At 33.9% G+C, this 10,957-nt stretch overlaps 2 protein-coding genes across 4 annotated transcripts; one reads left to right on the top strand and one right to left on the bottom strand.

Moving 5' to 3' along the window:
• LOC107629171 (NEDD8-specific protease 1) lies at window positions 5,201-6,900 on the top strand. The gene is made up of 2 exons (XM_016331886.2): window positions 5,201-5,459; window positions 5,955-6,900. Exon 2 carries the CDS (start codon window positions 5,955-5,957, stop codon window positions 6,648-6,650), a length of 696 nt encoding a protein of 231 aa, XP_016187372.1. The 5' UTR covers window positions 5,201-5,459; the 3' UTR covers window positions 6,651-6,900.
• LOC107629172 (arogenate dehydratase/prephenate dehydratase 2, chloroplastic) lies at window positions 7,474-10,698 on the bottom strand. Of its 3 annotated transcripts, none has more exons than XM_021117809.1 (12): window positions 10,374-10,698; window positions 10,234-10,301; window positions 9,993-10,085; window positions 9,588-9,788; window positions 9,425-9,505; window positions 8,945-9,040; window positions 8,771-8,848; window positions 8,542-8,658; window positions 8,377-8,444; window positions 8,148-8,229; window positions 7,994-8,069; window positions 7,474-7,870 (listed from the first exon to the last, which is right to left on the bottom strand). In XM_021117809.1, exons 1-11 carry the CDS (start codon window positions 10,564-10,566, stop codon window positions 8,010-8,012), a joined length of 1,137 nt encoding a protein of 378 aa, XP_020973468.1. In that variant the 5' UTR covers window positions 10,567-10,698; the 3' UTR covers window positions 7,474-7,870; window positions 7,994-8,009. The 3 variants fall into 3 exon arrangements, with proteins under 3 accessions (XP_020973468.1, XP_016187373.1, XP_020973469.1); XM_016331887.2 differs by having other exon boundaries at window positions 8,542-8,631; window positions 10,374-10,697; XM_021117810.1 differs by having other exon boundaries at window positions 10,234-10,281; window positions 10,374-10,693.

The following is a 10,957-nucleotide window of genomic DNA, read 5'->3' as shown; positions in this document are numbered from 1 at the left end:
TATATGTGTTGTTAAATTTTTTTAATATATATTTTATATTTTATATTTTAGTATATGTTTTATAGATTTAGTGGCTAATTTATTTGTATATCTCTAATATGATTATTTAACTTTAATGCCATATTAACATCGGACATTTTTAACATCGAAGTCATTTAATTGAGTTATAATTTTAGATTAAGCAATAATTTATAATAAAGATAATATACTTGTTGCAAACAATTAAATTAAATTAACCGAGTGGTCAACTCAATTATTCATTTAAAAAATATCCAAAATTCAAATTCTATTTTATTACAATTATTAATGATTAATGTTACGTAGGTAATCTAAGATAGATAGATTGAGTTTGAAGAATTGGCTCAAACGTCAGTAGAAAGTGGTCTCTGACTTGTTTTCATTCGGGAGCCGCCCGCCGTCCGAGTTGTATGTTTGAAGGAATGGGGGTGGTACCTGCAAAAACACACTCCGATGCCTAAGTTAGCAAGGGGTTAAGCAGGTTTAGAGTATTGGACTTAGTTTTACCTGAGTGTATCAGTGTATTTATAGATGATGATCCAATAACCACCGTTGGAGTAGTTCCACTCTTGAAGGTGGATAACCGTCCCTTTATCTTAGGGTTGTTGAGATATCTCTTCTAGAAGTGGATGAGAGATTTTAGGGGGCAGTTACTTATTTGAATAAGTGTTATCTGTCGGCTCATACTGAACCCGACCTCTTTGGAGGGGGCTTATGTCGTACCCGACCTCTTCGAAGAAGTCGGGTAGATAGTAAAGGCCAACCTCTAAATTAGACTTTTTAGCTTACTTGGGCCTGGACCATAGTGTTGAGTAGGGTACGAACAACCAATAATTTAATTATGCTATGATTTGTTCTAACATCTTCTCAATACTTTAAAAATTAAAACTCATGCATAATTTAAATTAAGATTTAGTAAAATTTTATTATGTTATCATTATTCAATTAAGGATTATAAGATTTCGTATCACTATTCGAGTCATTCTAATATTTAAAAAGTCAATAAAATTGTATTTGTTTGTTGAGATATGAATACTAATTGTTAAATACAGTAGTATATGTCCACTGTTTATTTGGCGAGACACGAATTTAAATAAATACAATAGTATATAGATACATATAAAATACATGTATTTAACGTTTTTTTTTTTTAAAATTAAGTCACGGAGACACAATGCATAAAACACAAAATTTAACCTTTTTATCCTTAGTTATTTTTAAAATTATCAATGCATAAAACGCAAAAAGTAAAATTGACATTTAATTTATACATATGTATTTTATATATTATTACCAACACATTATAAAATTTATGTATCTTTATATTTATGAATTTTTGTGTATTTGTATGTGTCAAAGACACTAACCAAAAGTAGCCTAAAGTTACAAAATTTGTGTCAATCCCCATTCTTACTAAAGCAGGAAATTTTGAAAGTGAAAAACAAGATTAAAAAAAAAAGGCACGTGAGAAACACGTGTAAAGCAAAGTCAGGCAGTTAAAATTGGAAAGGCTCAGTCAACAAAACACCACCAAGTGGTCTTGCTCTCAGCCTAACTTCACCAAAAGGATGATATAAATCATGAATGAAATTTTTATGTCAACGTTGATTCAATCCAGGACTTATTCCTCTAATTGAGTTGTGTAGTGACTAATTAATCGTGTTTTATTTTAAGTGGCAAATAATAGTCTTAAACCATATTTTAATTATATATTTGAAAAATGTTCAAGAAGTCCTATAAACTTTTCAACAAACACTAATTTCAAGTTCAACAAAGTAAGTACGTAACTACGTCTAAGAGAGATGGTCTTTGCATCTTTCTCAGGTTTCGAAAAACATGCTGAAATGTCTACGGTCTAAAAAACATTCTCATGTTAGAAAAAAGTTATAATTTTATACAAATATCCAATACTATAATATACTATTTCAATGAAATTATTTATTTTGGACAACCTCCTAAAAGTTGGTATAAAACTTTTCCTTTTACATAATTATTTTACACTATAAACAAAGATAATTAGAGAAAAACCTAAAATAGCCCCCGATAAACTTTTCCTTTTATGGGACTGATTTTATCCTAAAAAGTTTTACACTTTGACCATTTTTTTTTTATTACCAAAGATATGAGACTCGAACCCGCAACCTCTTTACACTTTGACCTTTTTTTTTATTACCAAAGATATGAGACTCGAACCCGCAACCTCTTAAAGGTAAGAGACTCGAACTCGCAACCTCTTAATTGAATATGAGGAGTCTATGCCATTTGAGTTATTACTCATTGGCCTTGAACCATTAAAAAATAACAAAATTAACTCTTAATAATATAATTGCAAATGCGATGTAATAGCTATCAACAAGGCATATATATAATGCATGGAACCATCAGAACTCGTGGAATATGTGCATTGAGGAGTTTCAGAATTCGGTTAAAGATTGGAACTCGACAGTTTTTGGGAATATTCATCAAAAGAAATCCAAGATCCTGAGAAGACTTCAAGGGATAAGTAACCGTTTGAATACGGGAAGTAATAGGTTTCTTGAGAAAATGCAAGGGAAATTCTGGATCGAATACGAAAATATTTTAGTTCAAGAGGAGCTCTTTTGATTTCAGAAATCACGATGCAAATGGATTGAATTCGGGGATCGAAACACTAAACTTTTTTATGGCACTACTATAGCTACAAGAAGAAGAAACAAGATTATTTCCTTTTAAGATGATGAAGGTAACTGGGTTTTAAACAACATTGATCTCGAGCACATGGTTACTTCTTTTTATACTAATTTGTACTCTGATGACCTCCCTGATATCCCTTTTATCTTAAACAAAGCTCTTTCCACTCTTTATAATGATAAGTTGAATCAGATTGGAAGCAATTTTACTATTATGGAGATAAAAAAATACCTGCTTAGTATTGGAAGTTTGAAAGTACCAGAAAAAAACGGTCTACAAGTGATTTTCTATCAAGAGCAATGAATATTGTGGAAAATGACATGTAGAAACTGGTGGAAAAAATTCTTGCGAATTCTGGGACTATTGGTGAGATAAATGATACACTCATTACCCTTATTCCTAAAGTGAAACCAATCTATAGTCTGAAACAAATGCGCCTTATTAGCCTATGTAATGTGTTTTATAAAATCATTACTAAAGTGTTGGCTAGGATAGATAAATTAGTTAACTGAGTTAACTTAACTCACCCAATGCAGTTTTGTTTTTGGAAAACAGAATTCAGATAATATTATAATTACTCAGGAAGTGATTCACTCTATGAGATTGAAGAAAGGAGTGAAAGGGTGGATGGCGATCAAGATCGACTTGAAAAAAACATATGATAGACTGAAATGGAGCTTTATTGAAGATACTCCGAAGAATATTAGTTTGTCCCAACCTTTCATTAATCTTATTTCTAATGCATCTCTACGAGGATGAGGGTTCTCTAAAACGGGAAAGTCTTGGATGTCTTCCCTATTCGAGGCATTCGTTAGAGTGACCCTTTATCGCTGTATCTTTTTGTCTTGTATATAGAACGCCTCTTCCAGCTTATTAGTGTCATAGTGGAGTACAACTAGTGGAAGCCAATTTGCTTGAAGAGGTTATTAAAAAAGTTCTCGAAGCTTTTGCAACAGCTTGGACCAGAAAATGAATAATGATAAAATTCGCATCTTCTTTTCCTCCGCTATGGGTCTCAGAGTTAAGGAAGAGATTAGTGAAATGTTGTGGTTTACAAGAATAAATGATTTCGAAAAGTATTTTAGAGTGCCTCTTCTACACTCGAAGATATAATACTTATAAAGACATGAGAAAGTATAAGGAGCCAATGGAATATTTATACAATGTGTACAATGGAGATTTAGAGATGTCCGATTTAGTATTAGAGATATAATTATTAGTGTTATCTTTTCTCATCAGCTGAAACTTTTAGAATGAGTGGTATTATAACATGGTGTTAGAGCTCTAAATCCAAAAGATTAAGAGTTTAATCCTTAGTAAACTCCAAAATTAACTTAAACTTTTAGGATAAGATGTTTATTATGATAAAATATGTCCTTACCTCTATTTCTACTTACTGAATACAAACTGCTTTATTACCAATGTCTACATGTAATATGATTGATCTTAATTATAGAAATTTTTTTTGGGATGAGACAGAATAAAAAAAAAAAAAAACTCATTTGGAGAAAAATCAAGAACCCAAAGGACTCCGGAAGGTTAGAAATTCGCCATGTGAGGGATCTGAACCGCGCATATACGGTGAAGATTGGATGAGACCTGGTCGAGGATAAAAACAGACTCTGAACAAAAGTGGTAACGACAATGTAAAAAAACTAAACAGAAGAACTAATATAATTTAAATAAAATTATTTAGGAATTAATTTAATTAAAAAAATCATCCAAAAATAAAATAAAAAATATGTGATCTTTCGTAAACGAATTTGACGGCTCATCCTTAAACGCTCCTTGCTAACTATGGAGTGCTGCACACCTTGTGAATTCGTAAATCTGAACTCTTCATTTATTATATTTTATTTGAATGGTCTGGATTTAAAAAGGTAACCTGTTAATCAGGTTAATCATTTTTGATAAGTTTTAGATTTTTTTTGTAAGTCTCAAGTATTGGGTTGAAGTTTTCTATTACGTACACGTTGAGGATAATTTGAAATAAAAGATAATGGACTTGTTGTAACTGTCATGTATTTTGTGCTTTGATTGCGTTGTCATCTGAGAATTATGGTGCCTTCCTTTTCTATGGTAGCAATTTTTCAGGTTTTGAAGGTCCATTTATGGTAGATGTGGAATGGGGTGGATTCAAGAGCGTCAAAATATGTGGCTAGACAGAACAATAGTGGAAGCACCTGCTAGCAAACAAAACCGTGAAAATGCTTGAAGACATCACATCAACAATAACAGAATAACAGAGGAAATCGATCAAATTTTTCTGAGTACTCTTCTGGTGTAAAGATAGTCCTGTGTTAAACGAGCGAATTAGTTTTTTTTGTTAGTGCCGATTTGTTTGTTCAGTCCATGACAAAAAAAATAATAATAAATAAATTTAATTTACCTAATTACTTTTGATAACAGGTTAACTTTTAAAGAGTGCTGCACTCCCTACTTTGCCCAGAGTGCACTAGCTTTCGCCGAATTTGACTATTATCTTGGTTTCAAACCTCTCATGAAAAATATTCACCTTTGAAAAATTATGTTCACGAAAAATAATCAAATGGTATATAGAACACTTCTACAGTAACCACTAACCAGGCTTGAGCCCAAGAGAATTTGCATTCCATTGTGTGCAAAAGTCGAACAACAAATTACTTCTGAGTATCACTCGTGCGAGTATTTGACATCGATGCTTTCCTGAGGGTTCTTACATATCAAACTCCAACTTTTCCTGAATCAATAACCAACCAACCAACCAACCAGTCCTTTTCTTCAATTTGACTGTAAGTCCTTTCTAGGTTTAGGGTTATTAATCCTTGCTCATTTTTCAATAATTGGGAAACGAGTTTTCTTATGTTATCGTTGATAATTTAGAAATGGATCTTTTCTTTTTAATTTATTATTATGCAATCGCTAATTCCATTAGATAATTAGATTGCTTGAATATGTAGCGTGTGCCCAACTTTGATCTGAAGAACTTGATGCCTAGGTTATTGTGTTAAAGAAAATATTCACCAGATCCAGATGTATGTGAAAATGCCCAGCTGAAAAACTGATATTTGTGCATTTCCTTTTGTTGCATTTATCCGTGAAAAATGAAAACCTTTGGGGGCCATTTTTGAGTTTTGATTTTGGAGGGGGCAAAAGAAAGTTGAGGGAAGGGGAACTGGTTTGAAGATGTTTTGCATGTTTTATCACAAACTAGAGCAAGAAAATTTAAAATAGCAAAGTAGGTGATTGTTCATCTAACTAAGACATTGAACTTTCATTTTCATCAGATGAAGGGATCACCATCAGATGAGATGATTCTGAGCTACAACGATGTTGTGCTTCGGCGTTATGATCTAACCATCCTCAACGGTCCGTTTTATCTTAATGATCGAGTTATCGAGTTGTATTTCAGCTATCTTCCATCTTGTTATCCCTCTCAGGATACCCTGCTGGTTCCACCCTCCATAGCATTTTGGATCATGAAATGTCCTGTTGCTGAGGCTCTCAAAGATTTCATAGAGCCCCTTCATTTGTCTGATAAGGAACTGGTTATATTCCCCGTCAACGATAACGAAGATGTTGGTAAAGCTGAAGGTGGGTCTCACTGGAGCCTACTTGCTTATTACAGGCGCGCTAACAAGTTTGTTCACCATGATAGTTGCAGAGGCATGAACTCAGCACCTGCTAAGCAACTCTATAGAGCTGTTGGTGGATACATGGGGCAATGCGGATCGGCATCTGAACCTAGCTTTTTGGAATGGGCTGATTCACCCCAACAAGAGAATGGTTATGATTGTGGTTTGTATGTCATGGCCATAGCAAGAGTGATATGCAACTGGCATGTAAACTGCAAAAATATTGATTTAACGGAGCTGTGGTTCCCTGATGTGAAGGAACAGGTTACTCCAATTGCGGTTGCCGAGATGCGGGGTGAGATCTTGACCTTGGTTAAAAAGCTAATGGCAGCAAATCAAAACTCTTGAATCTAAGTGGAGCATCCTCTAACTCGAGATTTAGAAGACATCTGCATAATTGTTTGATTTGATCATATTAATGGGAGTTGAGATAGCAGTAAATACTAATAATGTAGAACACATTTTGATGAGTTTCATGTCTGAAGCAACGTGTAAGTTGGCATAGCCTGTAAAGATTCCAAACAGCTTATCGATGTTGTTAATATAACATCTAAAGTTTTAGAACTATTCAAAGTTCAAACACATTTTTACCTTTTTACTCATCAACTCATACATTAATGTTACTGTCCAAGCAAAACAAATGGTCTATAGATATGCAACATTAGATGTCATATTTATTGCCATAAAAAGAAAGTATAGTAACAGAAAGACAACACTATCCCACTTTGAATTATCGCAGTCCCATAATTGTTTATTTCTTTCTCTAATTCTTTTGTCATATTTTAGCTTCTTTAGATCTATTGCAACCTATTGGGATGAAAATGAAAAATCCAACATTCATGCGTTACCCAGAAAGCTAACGAGTCCCCTCATTTGGGCAAGATAAGATAATAAATTATATTTTTAATTGGTGTACTTAGCTGAAGGTTTGGATAATGAAGAACATTATGCTGTTAACTTTTATTTTCCAAGCTAATATATGAATGATAAAATGCTACGATTTGTTGTTTTAGCCCGAACTTCGCTGATGCAAAAATTCTTTACAAAAAGTCGCCATAGAAACACCAAGTGTAACTTTCAGAGAGTAAACGACGTTTATTAGCACACAGTTGATTTTTCAAAACTCCAAACGTTGATTACTTAATAAGTAAGCTAGCAAATTGCAAATAAATATCCAAACAAGCACTTAATCTATTGAAACCTCTTGATAACCTCGCCAGCAAAAATGTATAAGCCAGGTTTTCTCTAGTCAAATTAGTGTTTCATCATTTCATTTTAGAGATAATCTGAATACTTAACGTAACTTCAAAGGACAAGCATGGTCATTTTGAAACATCTGAGAGGAACTAATTGGGTTCAAAAGAGTATAAGCTATATTTGCATTTGAGCCAACATGTAGGTATGCTTTAAACTAACACTATATCTCTAAGAACAGAGATGCTAAAGCCAGGGAAGGCACGCCAAAACTGTTAGGAGCTTGTGCATCCAATGCTTCTGTGTATGTCTGCGTTTGAAGAAATGCAGACTTGGTGCATATTCATGAACATGATTAAACAATTTGAAGAACCCTACATCAACATCAGAAATTCAGAATAGAGCAAGAAACATAACATTAAAAGTATCCTAATTCATCCAATAAAGCAAACGACAAAATAACATCCAGGAAAACTGTTCAGATAGATGGTGCTCACCCTTTCAGGATATTATTTACACCGTGCCAGTATCCATCGGATAACTCCCTAGAACTCGCAAGAATGTAGCGAACTCCTGTAAAAATATAGAGTTTTTTAGAGCATCCGCTCATAGATAATCCTGTGGATATGATTCATAAAAATTAAAGTGTACATTCAGATGCCTCAGAGCATTTTGTGCCCTTGGATCAGCCATTGACGCTTCAAAATCAACATAAAAAAGATAATCAAAATACCTGTACAAAAAATATAACTTAGGATCATCACAAAGATCATCATAAAACCTTTTTCACTGATACAGTACTAGTTATGAATTGGAATAATCAATTTGAAGAAAGAAAATATTTAAATTAAAGAAGGAGCTGTAGTTATGGCATTCATACTTGGGTGACCCATTGCTATTATCATCAGCCATTCGCAGCGGCATGTTCCGCAAAGGACGGCTTTCAATCTGATAGAAAAACAAACAAATCTCGTGATCAGAATTGTTTTAGAAGTAAACTTGCAACTTCCATAACAAGCATCTGATGCCAATAAGAAAAACAAACCTTTGAAAGGTTGATTTGACGCAGAGCGAACACCGCAAGAGCCTTGAAAAGTATTCCCGGACCTTCTTCCAACGAAAAAACTATGCTTGTCTGAGAATTCAACACCACAATCAACAACTATACACAATATTTGATAAGTAGGCAGACGTATAACAAATCAATTAGTTGTGAGGAGAAGTATGGTGCATTCAATGCAATAGTTTCAGCTATTTATTCTATTCGTCTGTACCTTAAATGGCCTATCTGTACCGGGAATTATAGGTTCTCGTGCTAACATTAGAAATCGGGTGACATTATCGCAATCATCCTGAAAATACAAAACTGTGAGAGATGAAATCTAGTAATGTACATTAACATGAATGATTATCATGTTTGATAGAACAATGCAGCCATGGGTTCTGACCTGAATGTCTTGGGCAAGTATATTCAAGCCATAAATCTTTGCAGCAGCAGAACTAGCAACCGCTCCTGCATCTTTTACTCCATGCATGGCAATATACTATAATTTGTAACAATCTTAGGGTAAGTCACAATGATAACAAAGTCAACAATAGCAGCTTAATCGAATTTTCCATCCTAAAACCCAAGGTTCAATATCAATTCAAGTTGTTACTCTTCATAAGTTGATAAAAGTTGGTTAATTTTAAAAATAGATCATGGAGTTGATCAAGACCAACTTATATGACTAAAGGTACACCTAGAACCATGAAAAGCATAAAATACTCTGATGCCTAAAGGGAAAGTAGTATATTTCCTACACAAAAAAAAGTGGGAATGTCTAAAATGTCTTGATAATTGAAACTCAGTAAATTAAGTGCAATTGTTGCTTAACTGAAAAACAAGGAATGATACCAGAAACCAGCTCCCATCATTCTATGCATACCTGTGCAGCACCAGCTGTATCATCGACTGCTTCTCTAACCAATCCCCACTTCGTCAGTGTGTGCTCACATTGTGAAAGAGCCTAAAACACAACCAATCTTAGATGAGTTTGTGACTGTCCAAACAAAGGTAGGAGATAATAAGTTATAAACTTAGAAACAAACCTGTGGATGACTAAGAACACGCTTCAGATCCTCGAGTTTAACACCATGATTGGCCATCAGACAATGGTGAACTGCATATTTCACTTCTCCCACTATATGCAACCTGTGCCTGAGTAGAAGGTCATAATTTCTGTGGATGCTCCCTCCTAAAGAATTCTCAATTGGCAAAACTGCTCTATCCACAAGCCACCTCTCAACTTTCTAGTGTAACATAAATAAGTGGTTCAAGAACTTGCGCTTAAATTTGTCAAAAAAATCTACACATTAAACTACTCTTTATGTAACTAAGTTCTACAATGACAATCAATTTGGAATATCTTTCAATTTCTAATGTTATCATATTCCTACCAATGCAACAAATGAGGAAACTTGGAAAAAAGAGCAAAAATGAAAACAACATCATACTTGAAATGCATTCTCAAATTGTGGACATGGAACAGCTTCACAATTTGGGTAGGCCTTCTGTGCTGCTGATTCACTATAAGCACCAGGAACCCCCTGAAAAATAAAATAAAATAAAATAATTTATTCCCCCAATTAAACCAGCTCCACCAAAATAAAATAAAAATGCAAATGCTAAATCCAATACTCAACAATTCAATTGAAAAAATATTGAATTGAATATGAGACATGGAAGTAATACTACCTGATATGCAACTTGAAGACGTGGACCATCGGAAACTGAATCGGAGAGCTGAGTGGAAGTTAAAGGCCCTAATACACCAAATTAAATTAAATGAAAAAAAGAAAAAATGAATTAACGAATGAATGAAGTGAGTGAATTACGGGGAAGCGCAAATAGGTCAGCTTTATCGTTGAGATCGTTCTCCTTAAGCGAGGCGCGAAGAACGCAGGCGAAACGACACCGTTTTGGTGGGTGGAGTGTGAAGTTGAGGGTGATGGAGGAGTGCGCATGGGGTTGAGATGGCGGAGGAGAGAATGGACGGTGAGGATGCGATATGATCCGTGACGCCGCCATCGGACGATGATGGATTATTACAATTTACGGTCGCTAGGGAATCTGTTTTTGTTTGTTAGCCAAACTGGGGATTGAGTTTTCCGAAGAAGAATTTCGTGGTTTTGGGAATATATTATGGTCCAATTTCTTAGAGCACCTACAATAGTGAGTTCATCTTTCACTTTTTTGTGACATATAAGAACTCTAATCATTTGAGGAGTAAATGAATGAGTTCCGCACGGATCTTAAGACGAGGGAGTCCTTCTAAACAGGGACTCAAGTTAACCAATAATAACTTACTATTTGACAAATTATTTTAAAAAATAATAATATAAAATCTGAAATAATTAAATAATTATATTAAATAATAAAATAATAATTAAATTAGTAATAATTATAATAAAAATTGTAT

The sequence above is a fragment of the Arachis ipaensis genome, chromosome B03, assembly GCF_000816755.2.
Source record: "Arachis ipaensis cultivar K30076 chromosome B03, Araip1.1, whole genome shotgun sequence".
In the NCBI taxonomy this organism is placed as follows: domain Eukaryota; kingdom Viridiplantae; phylum Streptophyta; class Magnoliopsida; order Fabales; family Fabaceae; genus Arachis; species Arachis ipaensis.
Note: the sequence above shows the minus strand (reverse complement) of the source record. Positions and strands in the feature narration are given on the sequence as shown.

What these genes read in the sequence shown, in the direction of transcription:
- LOC107629171 (XM_016331886.2), top strand. Translation starts at nt 5,955, where the DNA reads ATGAAGGGATCACCATCAGATGAGATGATTCTGAGCTACAACGATGTT.
- LOC107629172 (XM_021117809.1), bottom strand. Translation starts at nt 10,566, where the DNA reads ATGGCGGCGTCACGGATCATATCGCATCCTCACCGTCCATTCTCTCCT. An exon ending in AATAGCAATGGGTCACCCAA is followed by an intron (nt 8,230 to 8,376) that starts GTATGAATGCCA and finishes TTTTTTGTACAG; the next exon opens with GTATTTTGATTATCTTTTTT. An exon ending in ATGCTCTGAGGCATCTGAAT is followed by an intron (nt 8,070 to 8,147) that starts GTACACTTTAAT and finishes ATATTTTTACAG; the next exon opens with GAGTTCGCTACATTCTTGCG.